The 16,523-nt window shown below is 49.9% G+C and overlaps 1 protein-coding gene across 1 annotated transcript; it reads right to left on the bottom strand.

The window, feature by feature from the left end:
• Positions 1 to 1,238: 1,238 nt before the first annotated feature.
• Positions 1,239 to 14,534, bottom strand: NSFL1C (NSFL1 cofactor). The gene is made up of 9 exons (XM_075900911.2): positions 14,375 to 14,534; positions 12,406 to 12,503; positions 10,313 to 10,387; positions 6,622 to 6,787; positions 6,146 to 6,238; positions 5,145 to 5,254; positions 3,745 to 3,882; positions 2,787 to 2,951; positions 1,239 to 1,601 (listed from the first exon to the last, which is right to left on the bottom strand). Exons 1-9 carry the CDS (start codon positions 14,474 to 14,476, stop codon positions 1,439 to 1,441), a joined length of 1,110 nt encoding a protein of 369 aa, XP_075757026.1. The 5' UTR covers positions 14,477 to 14,534; the 3' UTR covers positions 1,239 to 1,438.
• Positions 14,535 to 16,523: the final 1,989 nt, after the last annotated feature.

Raw genomic sequence — 16,523 nt, 5'->3', positions numbered from 1 at the left:
GAGGGAGGGTTACAGCGCTGGAGCTCTACACGCACGCATGACCACGCCTGGAAACGAGGGTGCATGCGCGAGCAATGGGTGTGGTCACAATTCAGCGACTTGCACCAAAGCGACCCTGCTGGGCTCAGCGTAGCGGCTAACGAGCTGGTGCCCCAAAGCCGCTGGTCAGAGCGGAGTCGGACGTGAGGCGCACCGGCAGAGGAGTGCTCGGTGGCAAACGTCCACGGGCCACGCCTGGCTCAAGCTAATCCCATCCATCCCTCATTTCCAGGTCACCAAATCCTCCCACAGGCTTCTTGATAAAAGAGGAGAGGTGAGCCCAGAACGCAAGCACCGAGACAAAGCTTAGAAGGTTCCAAGGGGGCAGCTGTCCTGCTCCTCACCAAACGTGAGAAAGTTAACGAAAGGGTTAATCTCGTCCCCACAGCCTTGAGTTACACCCTGGCCTTCCCCAGCATCTCAGTAATTCATGAATAGAAATCCTTCCCAGCACCCCCCTTTCCAGTCAGATTCAGCGTATCCTTCTTTACCACTCCCTCCCCCAGCAGATCTAGCACCCTGCGCCGTGGGGGAGGAAACCAAGCAGCAAGCTGAGCTAGCCAGAGGCATGCCCCAGCCCGGCAAGGCAAGGCGAGGGGAGAAAATGAGACCAGGCTGGATGCTGCGAGGCCGATCCCTGCACGGGAAGATATTTTAATCCCACTCCTGCTTTGACCGCGGTGGGTCCTGCGGGACCCCGGCCCACGGCAGGGCTCCACGGATCCGTACAGGGCTCGGCCGTGAGGAACGCCAGCGGCATGTAGTGTGGGCGGGGGAAATAGGAACTCTGTTTCTAAGGACAAGAGCAACGTTCACCTGATACCTCTGCCTGCAAATCCAAGCTTGAACCCACGGCCAGCCCAAGAGAACTGCGGCTTCCCGCAGATCCCTCTGCTCGCGCCGGCGTTACAGTAACGTAACTCCCACCCTGGCAATCGGCTCAGCCGCTTCTGGGATGGTTTGTATTTAACACATTGAAACAAAGGAAGCGTTTTGCAGCAGTCCTGGGAAGAGAGAAGAGTCACGGGCTGCTGTAAGCCATTCTCCCCCCACCATGGACAGAAGCGGCTTCCTTGGAGACACCTTTCACCCTACTGGCCCTCCTCCTCTACAGGCAGCACCGTGATCCATACAGCAACGGTGACAACTCCACTGGGGGAACTCCTGGCACAACAGGCTGCAGCCCCTTTCCAAACAGGTTTGTTTTGTTTGTTTATTTGAAAGTCCACTGATCATCACAAAAACATGGGAAATGCAACTAAAGAGAAAGGAGTCCAACCCAGAGCTACGAACCCAGAGCTACAGGTAGATGTGACGCTGCTGCACGGCGCAGGTGCGCACACAGGACGACACGACACATGCGCGCTGCAGGCAGACGTGTGAGAAGAGGTGGGCTCCATTATATTAACCGCTGGACAATGACAGCGTTGAGCAGGTTGGCGTCCTTGAGGGTTTGGTCCTCATCAGACAGCTCTTTATTCGGGAAGGTGGTCATGAGGACAAAGCTGGTGGCAGCCATCGCCGGCCGGGCATCTACTATGAAGAGCCGGATGTCACGGATGCTGTCCAGGGGGATCAAACACACAAAGGTGACCCTGTTATTTCATGTACTGCATACACGGGGGGGAAACAGACTAACTCCGCCTCTCGCCCTGAAAGCGTACGCTTCTGCAGCATCGTGGCGCCAACGCTGCCAGCAAATGGCAGGGGCCACGTGGAAGAAACATCACATTTAAGTTACTTTTAAAGGTGACTTTTCATTTGCTGTTGCAAGTCCTCTGAAACAGACGAGACTGCTTTCGGGAAGGCTCGTGCCTCTGAGCATAAGCTGTGGTTACAACTGGTTATTCTTTGAAACTTCCTGCTATAACACATGCAGTGCGTGGAGGCCCTCCCGGTACGTTTTTAATACCTACAAATCACTATGGTGTCCGGTGGGCAGGCATGGGGTCTGATTCCTGCATGCATAATTTGTAAAGTGCTCTGGTCTCCTTTCTGGGCAAAAGGTGCCATGTAATTTATAAACTGCTTGATGGGCAAGAGAGTAGCGCTCTGCACAATGCAAAAGATTCCAGGTTATCTGAACCCTCAGAGGGCTCCTCACACTGTGGATAACAAGGGGGCCTGGAAAAGAGATTTGTTTTCCGGTCCCCCCTGCCTGAGCAAGAGGTTCAATTCTCCTGTAAGAACTGAAGGAAGCAGGGTGCCCAGTGTTCCCCAAGAACGGCTGGCTGAGCAGGACTGCAGCACAGACGTCACGTGCGCAAATCCTTCTGAACAATGGACGGACCATAAGGAATTAATTTTGCTCTTTCAGCTCTTCTAAAGGAGCAGAACCTGTTTCAAAGCAGAACCCCGCTCTCTGAAGCTAACTGCAGCGAGGAGCGTGGCTAAGCACACAAGTCTGCAGTAGGGTCGGGAGTCGACTAAGCCAAGCGCCTTAATGACCTGAAGTCGTCCAAAGACCTTGGGATCATAGCTGGCACTATGGACAGTTATCCCGATTACACTGAAGCATCTGAGGAGACCAGTTCAACGGCTGTCCCAGCTAGCAAAATAAACCCTATGCCCCCGAGATGTAACAGCTGCCTTCACACCCCACAATAACACGGCTCCTGTTCACCTACATGGAAGGATCCCCAGAGCTCCCTTGAGCGGGCGAGCCAGGATTTTAACATCTCTTCTGGCTGTGCAGTGTCATTCAAGCCTTCCCAGTTAGTAACCTTGGTTTCCAGTTGCCCGTGTACCTGTGGCTGTGGTTAAATTTCTGGACCAATCGCCCGCCGTCAGCAAGCCGGATTTGGATGTTGGTGGTGGGCTCTGACTCATCAATTGTGATAGCAGAACTGGCTTTGGCTTCGTTTTCTGCCTGCTGGGCTGGAGTGCTGATGCCCATCACTTGGGGGGCAGTGCTGAGAAGAGGAAAACAGGGTCAGCTTTCATAAGCCACCAAGTTCCAGGCCCAGGAATCAGGGTTCCTACCCAAGAGGAACAGATGCCAACACATTAGCACTGGGAACCGGAATTCAGGAACCAGCTGGTGACACAGACACTTATCTACCTCCAAATCAATCTCTCAGGCAGTAGATGACACGCCCTGCAATGTCTCCTAACCCAGCTCCCTCCCACCCACCTAGACATTGCAGTGCTTCACGGCACGGTCACTGCTACTTCCACGTCCTCAGTTCAGACTGATCTCTTCACCGTAACTGCTAAGGAGGGTGCACATCACCCACACTATTTAGCTCTTGTGTAGTATTTACAAACATTAACTGAGGAATCACCACAGTACCACTGCTCTGCAGGGCAAATCTGTTACTCTGTTTCCCTATAGGTAAAAAGAAGGTAAGTGATGTGACCAAGGCCACAGAGTTGGTGTCAAAGCCAGGAATCATATGCACATTCCTGGCTCGGAGTCCTGTGCTCTGACCTCTGCATCACACTTGAGCTCTGCCATCAGCGCTGTCTTGCAACTAATTCACAGGCATTTTCCAGAGGGAACTAACAGCAAGGAGTTCAAGCCAGTCATTCATGTTTGTTAAAACACCTTAACATTCACTGTGCTCAGTCTTGCTTATAAAATGCCACCTATTCCTCCACCCTAACAAGCCACTAAATCCACTGACATTTTGTTAAAGAAAGGCAGCATGTGCCCTCAGGCGGGCTGTGGCAGCAGCTACCAACGCATCACTGCTGTCTTCTCACCTGCCCAGTTTCTGCCCCTCTCCAGTGAAAGCCTTGAAGGCACCTTTGGATTTCACAAAGTCCTCATCACGATGGTCCTCCATATCCAAGTTCACTTGTCCGCCACGGGCTAGTCTGCGGAGCTCAGCTGGGACCTCCCTAGAAGCAAAGAAAAAAATGTGCCTTGTGATAGATCCATCCATAAAGAGCTGGGGACCATCTTCTGCTGTTTCCTGACATAGGGGCGGGCCCCTCTTCCGGAGCAGCTCAAAAATGGTCCTCTCCCCTTGCCAATAGCTAAGACAGACAGACGTGCAGAAGACACTACGGAACAACACGCACCCAGCAAACACTGGCTTCCTAATTCACGCTAAGGATGTTAAATTGCGGTTAACTGACTAGTCAAGTAGTCGATGGAATTTCCATCAACTACTGGACTAGTCGACGGGCACTTCTGAATTCCTCCTTTGAAATGTACAAAAGCCCCTGCTGGGAAATGTACAAGAGCCCCCAAAGGAGGAATGCAGAACTCCACATGCAGCCTGGGGCCAAGAGGAAATCCCACTGACTCTGGGCTGCACAGGGACCAGCTTTGAAATGCATTTCAAATCCACGTCGCCCTCATGGAGCTCGGGGTCAGCCGGGGAGTCCCCAGCTGACCCCAGGTTCCATGCACCATTTCAGCTGTGGCGTTTTAAAAGGGCAGCGCTGCACAGCTGAGCTGGGGATCAGCTGCGTAGGGGCTGCCTCTTTGAAATGCCTTGGGGCTTCAAAAGGGCAGCGCCACACAGCTGATCTCTGGCTCAGCCGTGCGGCACTGCCGCTTTGAAGTACCCGTTCTTTCCCCCCGTTTGCTGCCTCTATCTGATAGAAGCAGCAAGGGAGGGGGGAGAGTTGACTAGCCTTGAACATCCTTAATTCATGTTACCCAGGGAAGGTCACCACAAATGCCAATCTCATCACAGGCTACTAGAAACTTTTTCTCTTGTCCCCAGGAATCAAAGCACCTTTAATCACCATCTTGGCTAAGCAGGAGTTGAGGAGGACTCGCCTTCCCAAGGCATCACACACCATAAAAGGTTTCTCTCACTGGCCTGCATTTGGGATAACCTATCGACTCTACACCCCACAGATGGAAGAGATGGCTCCCTCATTTCTAGCCCTTAAAGTGTCACATCCCATAATGGGACTGGACTCCTTCCACAGCTCAACACCTGAGCTAAAGGCAACTACTGGATTTTACCTACCCCACTGCTACCACGCTAAGAAATTCTTGAGAATGCTTCAGACAAAGCGAGCTAGCTGGACGGAGTTCAGATTCCCAGCATGCTGGATTGCCTACATGCCTAGATTTGAGCAGACAGGCCCTTCCTTCTGAAGCACATCCCATCTGAGGTGCCCCCCACCCCCACGCTGCATACCCTCTGCGGATGGACTCCAGGAATTGGGCATTGGATGGGTCTTGGTAGCTCCTCAGATCCCCATTGTCCAAGCTGAACCCGCTCTTCCACAGCTTCAGTACAATGTGTACCTGCAACCACCCCAAGCAGAAAAGTTAGCTCCTCTGCGGTGCCTTAACAGGGCACAGCAACAGCTGGAAGTGAGAACCCTAAACACCCAGGCAATGTCAGATGGAGGGTTGTACCCAGTGGGGACTCCTCAGGAGCCAACACAGTCCAGAGAGAAACACCATGTGCTGGCTGCTTGGTGGGGTCACTCCACAGCACAAAGCCATCAGCACGGGGCCCCTCGCTTTGGCAGAGTGCATGTGACAGAGCTGGCCATGGAACACACTGGGCAGGTAGTGGAGAGAAGCCTGCTGCTACTGCTGTCGTCTCCCCTCCGGGATACAGGGAATTCCATTCGCCAGGCTTTCTATACAGCCCCTTTCAGGAGCACTCAATTCACAGCTAGAGATGTTGAGAAAAGAGCCTGGAGTTTATGAGAAGCTTCCAGGTTTTCAGATAACACTTCTACAGGACACTCGATTAGTCATTAAAACTACGTGTTCTTATAACTGGATACATTCATGGAGCATGGGTCCATCAATGGCTGATAGCCAGGTTGGGAGGGGATAGTGTCCCTAGACTCTGTTTGTCAGAGGCTGGGAATGGCGATGAGATGGATCGCTAGATGATTCTCTGCTCCGTTCGTTCCCTTTGGGGCACCTGGCATTGGCCGCTGCCAGCAGACAAGACATTGGGCTAGACGGACCTCTGGTCTGACCCAGTCTGGCCGTTCTTACGTTCTACATGCATAGCAAAGAGCAAGCCCCAGTCCATGACTTTACCAAAACTAGGCTCATTACAGCCCAGCCTTCCACTCCCTTCTCTGGCTCCCCAAGAGGGAATCGACATTTTGCAGCCAAATAAAACAATTCACTAACAGATCTTTGCCAAGATGGAGGGTGAGAGATACTCACATCCTGAGCAGAATGCTGCCTCCTCTCTCCTGACACATAAGCGGACTCCTCCTCCGGGGCCGCTCCAAGGCGATACCCTCCCCCTGCAAATGGCTACAAGAGAGAGAGGCAGGCAGAAGAGATTACAGTGATAGGCCCCCAGACGATGCTTGCTTCCCCTTCACAACTATCACCATGAATAAACACGGGCTTCACGGAAGGAGCAGCATGGGCAAAAGCTATGCAACACACCACAAAGCTGTGGCGGCCAACTTGTTAGCCATTTAACCATCTGACCCCCTGCATTAGCTTGTCTTGCCCTTAAGCACATCCGCTCCATCAGCTCTACTACTGGAGGAGTTTGCTACAGCTGTCTCGCAAGATAATCTCAGCGCTCACCAACTGAGAACAGCTGTCACCAAGCTGGCGGAGGGAGATCACTCCCACTAAAAACAGATTTAAATAAGGAAAGGAAGCAAGACCCCATCATGCCTCACTTTTGGTTTGCTGCTCTCGCCAGGGCTCTTAGCGGGTCGATCGACAGCCACCGCTCCGTGCTCCTTAGCTCCTTTGAACAGATCTTCCACCAGCTCATTGGGGCTTTTCTTCCTTGGAGGGCCGACAATCTGCTGCCCACTCCTCTCTGAGCCCCCAGCATAAAACCTGAACAGAAAACACATTTGTTACCTAAAAACCCGGGGTCAGTTATTGGACAAATTATTTTCCAAGACACAGATCTGAAAAGCCCCATGAAGTTACAGGGTAACCCGCACAGTTTTTGCCCTTGCACAGTGGGTTATTCTCGCTTTCTCTTCGATAATCATACAATTTACTGGGAAGTGCTCATCCACTGTGGCCAATCAGTCACTGATGTGAACAGAACACCATGAAATGAAGTCTCTGCCAGACTTCAGCAGCCTCTTTCGTAAGGGAGTTTGAAAAGCTGTGTATTAGTGAGTGACAAGTCCTCTCCTAGCCTTAAAGCTCTCAACTTTACCAAATGGGGTGAGCAGGAGAGGGAAAGGAGAGAATCTAGTCTAATGGGACTGGTTATTTACACTCCTTGACTCCATTGCTAGCTATACCACAAATGCAAGTCACTGAACTGATCTGTGCTTGAGTATACCCGTGAGTAAGAGTGTTTATAAACTTGGCCACCTCACAGGGATACCGTATGGCTTCATTCAATGTGCTTTGCAGGTCACCTGTGGGACTGTTCTGGCCAGCCAAGCTGTAGTGGGCCGGAGGCTGCTCCCACGCCTGTCCTGCTGGTTAACAGGTTACCGGGTAAGCATGCCGGTGAGGCTAATGATTACTGGTTAACCTTTTACATCCCTTTGTTAAAGTCCTGCAAAAAGAGGGATTTCACAACCTTCCTCAGTAACCTATCCCAGTGCTTAACTATTCTTATAGTAGAAAATGTTTCCTAATATTTAACCTAAGCCTCCCTTGTTGCAGATTAAATTGATCATTTCTTAGAACCCGAGAGCTGCCAGGCCAAAGATCCATCTAGCCCAGTATCCCGTCTGCTGACAGTGGCCAATGCCAGGTGTCTCAGAGAATTAACAGAACAAGGAATCATCAAGTGATCCATCCTCTGTTTCGTTCCCAGCTCCTGGCAAACAGAGGCCAGGGACGCTATCCCTGCCCATCCTGGCCAACAGCCGTTGATGGACCTAACCTCCATGAAAGTATCTAACTCTCTTTCTAACCCTTTTGTCCTACCTTCAGTGGACAAGGAGGGCAACACAGTGTGCTCTTTTTAACAGCCGTTAACATTATGGAAAGCTTATCAGGTCTCTTCTCAATCTTCTTCTCTCAAGATTAAACATGCCCCATTTTTAACCTTTCTTCATACATCAGGTTTCCTTAGTCTCATCATTTTTGTTACCCTTCTCTGGATTCTCTCCAATTTGTCCATATCTTCCTTAAAGCGCAATGCCCAGAACTGGACAGAGTACTCCAGCTAAGGCCTCGCCAGTGCTGAGTGTAGGGGAACAATTATCCCCTGTGTCTTTTAAACATTCCTCTTACTACACTCTAGAATGACATTAACCTTTTTAAACACTACCCCACATTGTTAACTCATATTCAATTTGTGATCCACTATAGCCCCTAGATTCCTTTCAGCAGTACCGCTGTCGAGCCAGGTACCAGACATTCTGTAGCTGCGCATTTGAGTTTATTTTACTAAGCACAGTAATTTGCACTTGTCTCCATTACATTTCACTTTGCTGATCCCAGACGAACTTCCAATTTCTCATGGTCATTTTGAATTCTAATCGTGTCCTCCTAAGTCCTAGCAACCAATCCCCCAACTTGGAGTCCTCTGCACATTTTATAGGCATATTCTCCATTTCATTATTCAAGTCATTAATTAAAATACTGACTGGTATTAGACCCAGAGCTGACCCCTCCGATCTCACTAGATGTGCTCTCCCAGTTTGGCAGGGATCCACCGATAACTATGCTTTTGAGTAAGGACTTTTAACTAGTTGTGCAATCATTTAATAATAAAATCAATACAATTAAATAAAAATAAAATTAAAAATAAAATGTAGTAATAATTTAATCTAAATCCCATTTCCTCCATTGCTTACCAGAACATTTGATGGGGGTTTCAGAGTCTGAGCTCCAGCCGAAGCGAGAATGTCTACAGTTCCATTTTTAGCCCTGCAGCCCCAAACCCTGTGAGCCCAAGTTAGTTCACTGGGCTGTGAGAATTGGTCTTTGTAGTGTAAACATACCCCTTACTATTCCTTCCACATTTCCCTTGCATCAGGATGGTTTTCTATTAGGCCCCGAATATTGTGTCTGAGAAACCGCCATCTTTCCTTAACTCCTTTTGGGATCTTACCTACCAGTTCTGAGTTTGTTACTATCTGCTCATAAGTCTCTTGCTACTCTCACGCCTCCCATTCCTTAAAATCACTAAATCTATCGTTTCTTGGTCACTTTCATCTCAACTGCTTTGAACCGTCAGATTTTCAGCCAATTCCTCCTTCCTAGCCTGAATCTACTCTAAAATGGCTATCGCGCTGGCTACTTCCTCCACCTTCTGAGACAAAAAACTGTCCCCTAATTCAGACCAAGAACTTACTGGACATTTTGGGTTTGGTGCAGTATTTCTCCAACAGATGGCGGGGTACAGTCCCCCATTACTACTTGTGCTTTGTGCATTTCTGTTATTTATTCTGAAAATGCCTCATCCACTTCTTTCTCCTGATTGGTTGGGCTACAGCACACGATGACATCACCTATTTTCCCCTTCCTTTTATCTTCACCCAGAGACTTTCTACTGGTCTGACTCACTTCCTGCTGGACCTCAGAACAAGAGTTCATACTGAGGTACAATGCAGCACCCTCTCCCTTTCCCCGCCTAGCCTCTGAACAAGCCATAACCCTCTATGCCACCAAAATCTCAGTGATGCCAATTAAGTCATAATTTAGCTTAAGAAGTAATCATTCCAGTTCTTCCCGTTTACTCCCCATACTCCTTGTACTTGTGCATATAAACATTTAAGCTGTTGAGTAGTTTTCCCTATCTCTACCCCTCTTGCTGCTCCTGTGACCATTTTCCATTCCTGCTCCCCGCCTCCCATCATTTACTCCTCTGTTAAGGTTGCTTTTTATACCTACCTGTGGCCTTTTGTCCCCTGCCCCTTTTGAATGCAGTTTAAAGCTCTTCTCACTAGCTGTCATGATAGCTGTCACTGCAGGACATTTCCCACTAACATTTCCTAAATGATGCTCAAAAGAAGAGAAAAACCCAGATGAAAACAGGAACTGTAACTTCCCTTGATCTACTGCATTCCCATAGAGCAGTGTCTCAAACAAAGACATGGGAATGAGGGGGCTCACCGCTCCAGCAAAAAGGCAAACCCAGGAATTAACTTCTGTTAACAATGGGAAGGACACCAGAACGGTACCAATCCCCAGTGAATTTATCAACTCTCTCAAGAGCACAACTTCAGACCAGCACAGAGCATTTTGCCAAACACTGCTAACCCTGATCTTGCGGAACCACTTTCACTGGCTAGCCTTTCAGAATAAGACTCATGGAGCATGGAAACAGGAGACTCTTTAGTATTGGTTAAAACACAGATTTAAATCAGGTTCAGCCCAAAGTCCCACGCTCTCTCACAGGACAAAAGCCCATTTGGTTTACATCTTTAACTGGAGACTTACCGCTGTCCCTCTTCTTCTTCATCGTCTTCTTCCTGAGCATGAACAAGGTCTCTGAATGATGTCACTCGGTGGTCACTGTAAAGAGATAACAAATGAGCTCACACATCCCCCATAGCTATATAGATCAGCCATCTAACATGAACTATACAAGCAGGAAATGGCTGTTATTTTGTGCTTCTGTCCTCTGCTATGTATCTGTGTTAAATAGCATTTATTTCCACTGAAGTTCAGCTCTTACAAAAATTACATACCCTCTGTAGACTGATTAAATGGCAGTTCAGAGGGATCAGGTAATATTGCCGTTCCCATTAACCATTCAGCAAAGACCATCTCTGCTTTCCCTCTTGAGGAATGTTGTCAAAATATGGGATAATATCCTAGCATCCTACATTTAGCTCCCTCCCCAGCTTCAACTAAAATAATCAATATACACTCTTAGAATAGACTAACCATATCTGAGTGAAATAAATAGGTTTGTGACTTTTGTGTCTTTATAATATATAATGAAAGGTCTGAACGTTTCTGTACAAAGAAAAAATGGCTTCTGCATTGAAGAAAGCTGGAGTAGAAGAATTTCTGCACTTATATAGTGGGTTAATCTGAGTCCCTTCCAAGCCTAGGAACCTGATTAATTGCAGCACTGTGCCACTGAGTCATGCTGGTGTAAAACTGGATTAAGAGTAGTGAATTAGGCTCCAAGTATTTGAGCCTCTCCATACCACATCTACAAATACCTGCTCGTGTACATCGAGTCACTAGTGCTTGAAAAGGGGTCACAAACACAACAAATCTTCAGTCATTTCTCTGTAGATGTACTGCACTAAGGAGCCTTTATTTATTCACAGAACAGTTATGGCATAATTGCAAAAAATGCAAGCTATTTTATGCTGCCCTGTTCTAGAGAGCCTGTGTTAAAGGTGAAAAGACCAGGTTACATGTTTGTTGATCCTTTGTGTTTCTGTTGAGCTGTCTACTAGAGTATAAACTGAAAGATTTTTTGCGAGGGACACATATCCATTAGAATCTAGACTTAGATCATCAAATTCATTTCACACAGACCAACATACAATCACATGATAACTCTGATTCAGATTCCCCACCTGTAAAATGGGGATATTTTCCTATTTCACAGGGATAGGATGAGGCCAAATTCATTCTGGCTTGTAAAGTGCCTTGACATCAGACAAGCAGTGTATTATAGTACTCTGGAGAGCTCAACTGCTTACAAAAAATGTTTGGATCAATGTGCTGAGTTATCTTCTGTCCCCAAAATAAACTAAAATAGAGTAATCCAATCGTACTCAGTTCTTTCGATAAGATATGCAATCACATCCAAACTAGGGGAATAAAACACTGATGGGATTTTCACAAAGGCTAATTAAATTTACTAAAGAAAACTGAACACAAATTCATGCATGGCTTCTGTCATGCAGCTTTCAACTGTCATACAGCAATACTGGGTACAGTATAAGTCGGGGTGGGCAAAAGGGCCTCCACGGGTCAGATCCGGCCCACCAAGCGGGTTGATCCAGCCCACAGAGGCCCTGACGCTCCCCTGTCCCCAGGCCAATTAGGTCCTGAGGGCAGGGGAGCATGCAAAGCTTCCTCCTACCCTGTGAGCAGCACGCAGTGCTTTGAAGCGCCAAGCGCTGCTCGCAGGGCAGGAGGAGATGTCATGTCCTGATTGGCCTGGGAGCAGGAGGAGCATGTGAAGTTTCCTTCCCCACTCCTTCCTCCCCGACCTGCAAGGAACACACAGCACTTCAAAGTGCCACATACTCCTCAGAGGGCGGGAGGAGGCGTCACGCACTCTCCGTGCCCTCAGGCCAATCAGGGTCTGGGGGCGGGGGAGTACATGAAGCCTTTTCCCGCCCACCAATTAGGGTCTGGGGGTGGGGAAGCCCAGAAGCATTCTGGCCCCGCCCCTTCCAGGCCAGCCCAGGACCACTTCAAAAAATTTTGAAGTGGCCCCTGGCCAAAAATTATTGCCCACCCCTGATATAAGTACTTCAGAAGGAGACTTCCAGGCCCACCATCTTCCATGTGTAACAGCTTAATGAACAGAGCTGTATCATTCGGAAAATTTCTCTCACCTGGGTGCAGTGCCTCTGGACACAGAGCTGGGAGTAGGCTGAGGAAGCGTAACAATGTCTTCATCACCACCATCTTCATAGAAACTAGCTAGAGCAATCTGAAAGGTCAGAATTACAGCAGCTTTTAAGAATGAGATCAATTGTATATCATTACAGTAAAAAAGATGCTAGAACTGTCTATATTCTAATGATTAAAATACTACATTTACTAAGAATTTGTGTCACGCCCAACAGTCTCTCTTACTGCCATATCAGAGTTGATTACCCTCAGAAATTTACTGAAATAGCTATTCTGGAATGACTCCTTGTGTGGATGCTCTTATTCCAGAATAAGTGATCTTATTTCTCATTTAGCTTAATCTACTTCTAAAGTGGATTTAGCTAAATCTGAAAAAGGCAGTTTTATTCCAGAAAAGGAGTGTCTTTATACACAAATCATTATTACAGAATAGCTATGTCAGTAAACTCCCACGCATACACTGGTCCTTCATTAAATGTGCTAGAGTAGAAATGGCCAAAGAGTGAGTTTGCAAAGAAAAAAGCAATTGGTCAAATTGGTAATCAAACATTTACAGTAAAACTCCAATAGTCCGGCATCCAATTGTACGGCACTCCCAATAGTCTCGCATCAAAACGGCAAGAGCCTAGTGAGTGAGCTTCAGCAAAAACGAGTCACAGGGCAGCGGCAGCAGCTGCTGAACCGAGTGAAAAGGGTAAAAAAGGGTTAAAAGAACTAAAACATGATATTATACTGTATGTACAATAAAAAGGGTTAAAAACACTTTGTATACAGTGTGTGTGTGTGTGTGTATATATATATATAAATATAACCAGTTTATAGTACCTCCTGATAGTCCAGCATATCCAATAATCTGGCACCACCTAGGTCCCTAAGGTTCCGGATTATCAGAAGTTTACTGTACTAACAATTTTAGGGGCCTGTTCACATCATGGGTGAATCTTTGCCTGCAATAACTGGTTTTCACCCCTTCTGACCAGATGGGATACCATTTATGGATCTTTCCACTTTAGCTGGCTAGCTAAATGCAGGAGCCTGTATCATACACAACCTTGATTAGGGATACTGCATAGTCTTGGAAGTTTCAGAGGGCTGAAATTAGGGTAATTAGAGGAGTTTTCAGTGCTCTTAATTTCCTATCTATCAGAGGACCACAGCCTCTTTGGGTTACTCTTGGTGACACAGACTCTTACAACTCAATGGCAAATGGTAAGCAGCCGAATGGGAGGTTACATCCAGCAGCCCTACAGATCACACAAGGGAAGCGATTTGTCACCCGGTGCTCTCACCGGATGACTTACTCTGCCTGGAAGGAGCGAGTGCCAGTGCACGCGCAGGTTCAACGGGGCAGGGCCCGGTGCTGGGCGCCCGGACGCGGCTCGATGACGGTGCGAACTGGGGCGAGTCTCAGTTTCCCTCCCCGGAGAACACCCGGGCGGCGCTGGGAAATCAACGTCGCCACCTCTTAAGCCACCCGCTGCGGGAGCCTCGTGCCCCCCCCCCCCCCGCCGTGTGCGGGTGACGCGGCCCCTGCGCAGCGCAGCGAGGGGGGGGCCCACGCGGGCGGCCCTGGGCCTGGTTCCCCACTGAGCGCCGGGAGGCGGCAGGGACGGGCCCAACGGCAGCGGGGGGGGGGCGCGGCGGGGACGGGCCCAACGGCAGCGGGGGGGGGGGGACGGGCGGCAGGGGGGGGGGGGGACCAACGGCAACGGGGGGAGGCGGCGGGGACGGGCCCAACGGCGAAGGGGGGGGGAGGGGAGGACGGGCCCAACGGCGAAGGGGGGGGGGGGGAGGGGGGCGGGGGAGGGGAGGACGGGCCCAACGGCGAAGGGGGGGGGAGGGGAGGACGGGCCCAACGGCAGCGGGGGGGGGGGCGCCGCAGGAGGGTGGGGGCCCGGGGGAGGGGACACCGGGCCAGGCCCCCCCGCCGCGATGACCGCCCGGCGCTACCTGCAGGTCCCAGCCCGCCGACTCCAGGAAGAAGCGCGCTCGCTCCTCCTCGGTGCCGGTCACGGCCACGAACTCCCTCAGCGCCTCCTGCCGATCCGCCATCTTGCCGGTGCAGCGGCCAATCCCCCCCGGCCCGCGCCGCAGGCCGCTCCTGGCGGGCCGGGGTGCAGCGCTCAAAGCCCGCCGTGCGGAAACGCGCGCCGCTCGTAGCGCCGCCTGCCGGCCCCAACGGGAAGCGCAGCCCCCTCCGCTGGGGGAGTGATGGACACGCAGGGTCCGAGCAGGGCGCCTGGAGTCACCAGTTCGCATCCCGGCTGCTCCAGCCTCCCACGCCGGCCTGTCCCTATACGGTCCGCCCTGGGCACTCAGCCCCAGCCCGGCCAAGGGAAGGACAGACCCGCACTGTTCCCAGGGCCAGTCAGCACCGGGGCTCAGCTTAGGGGGCGTCAGGGGAGGGGAGCTCAGGCACAGCCTCCCCTTAGAAACCACTCACACCAACAGCCTGCAAAGCAGCCGCTGGTTTTGGGTGCCCAGCTTGAGCCCTGTTTTCAGAAATGCGGAATAGCCCAACCCTCCTCCCCCGGACTTCACAGAGAGCAGACCTCCAGGAGCCACTCCAAAATCAGGGGCTTCTTTTGTATGTTTTAGCCCTGACCTCTCTGTGCCTGAGCTCTCCTTCTGTGCAATGGGCATAAAACCCACAACCTAGCTCACAAGGTGCCAAACAGATACAGGCTCAGACCCTCAAAGCTAGAGAACTCAGACATACTCTTGTTTGTGGGCTGCTCTGAGCCTCTGATTGCCCTGCAGCGAGGCTATAAAATCACCTACACAAATTAGACATCCCTGAAAGCAGACCATAAACAGTTACCGCGTGGGGAACACTGCCACAAACATCATGTGGGCTTGACCTCTCTCTCTGGCAGCATACAACCAGCAGGGTCCCATGAGAGAACATAAGAACAGGCCACACGGCAGTTCTGCTGTGCAATACGTCCTGTGACAATGGAATCAGTGGTAGGGCACCTGAAGGTCTCTGCACCTGTCGGGTTCAGGCATCTTTAGAACAACTTACCCAAATACAGAAGTAAATGCAAAAAATGTCCTGACTTCTTAAAAGCCAGAGGCAGGAGGCTTCAGACAGAAGCTCACACTACAGAAGAGGCACAATGAAGCACTATAGATTGTCTGTCATTCCTTTTCTCATCTCCCCACGTCCCAGAGCACAGCCCACTTCTCCAGGATCTGATCCTGCTTAAAGCAAAGACTGCTGGTGTGGGGACCAGCAAGTTGTCTCATTTTCCTCACCAGATTTTTTCCTCCCTTGCAGCCTACTCTCATCAGACTGTGGCACTACTTCGCAGTTCCCCATGGTGTCTGGGATGAAGGAGGGAGCCTGGTCTGTGCCCATAAGGAAAACTCCCCTTTCTACCAGCTGCTGATGACACAGACATTCAGCACTCCGCCCTGTGTAATGCCCAAGTGCCCATGTTCAGCACCCCTGGCACACACCGAACCGCCACCTCTGAGGAAGCAGGGCACCCCAGTTCAACACTCCTTTTAGCACCAGACATGGAGATTTGCAATAAAACCAAAGTGAAGTTTTTTTTAACAGACTCAGAGGCGTAGCCATGTTAGTTTATAACTTTAAAAAAATGATTCAGAGGGGTAGCCAAGTTAGTCTGTAACAGGAAAAACTTAAAAAACAACAAAGGTTCTGGTAGCACTTTAAGGACTAACAAAACATGTAGATGGTATCATGAGCTTTTGTGGACACAGCCCGTTTCTTCAGATGACTGGAGTGTTGGAAGTCCAGAACCAAGAATAAATAAGGGAAGGAGGGAGGAGGAAGAAAAAAATTGCACGGGAGCGGGGAGAGAGGACTTCCTTGATACTACAGTACAATTAAATGATGGACAAATTTCCACCACCTTATACTGGAAACCTACCGACTGCTACACTTACCTTCATGCCTCTAGCTTCCATCCCAGACACATTTCTCAATCCGTTGTATACAGCCAAGCCCTAAGATACAACCGGATTTGCGCCAATCCCCCAGACAAACACCTTCAGGGTCTATAGAGAACATTCCTAAAACTGAAATACCCACCTGGAGAAGTGAAAAAACAGATTGACAGAGCCAAAAAAG

Source organism: Pelodiscus sinensis, chromosome 17, assembly GCF_052426305.1.
Source record: "Pelodiscus sinensis isolate ZL-2025 chromosome 17, ASM5242630v1, whole genome shotgun sequence".
Classification (NCBI taxonomy): Eukaryota; Metazoa; Chordata; order Testudines; family Trionychidae; genus Pelodiscus; species Pelodiscus sinensis.
The sequence above is the reverse complement of the archived record's forward strand: the minus strand, read 5'-3'. Positions and strand labels throughout refer to the sequence as shown.

Excerpts from the sequence above, each read along its gene's own strand:
- NSFL1C (XM_075900911.2), bottom strand. The coding sequence starts at position 14,476 with ATGGCGGATCGGCAGGAGGCGCTGAGGGAGTTCGTGGCCGTGACCGGC. Across the intron at positions 10,388-12,405 it reads TCCAGAGGCACTGCACCCAG|TGACCACCGAGTGACATCAT; the intron begins GTGAGAGAAATT and ends ATCTCTTTACAG. Across the intron at positions 6,239-6,621 it reads GCGAGAGCAGCAAACCAAAA|CCATTTGCAGGGGGAGGGTA; the intron begins GTGAGGCATGAT and ends TCTCTCTTGTAG.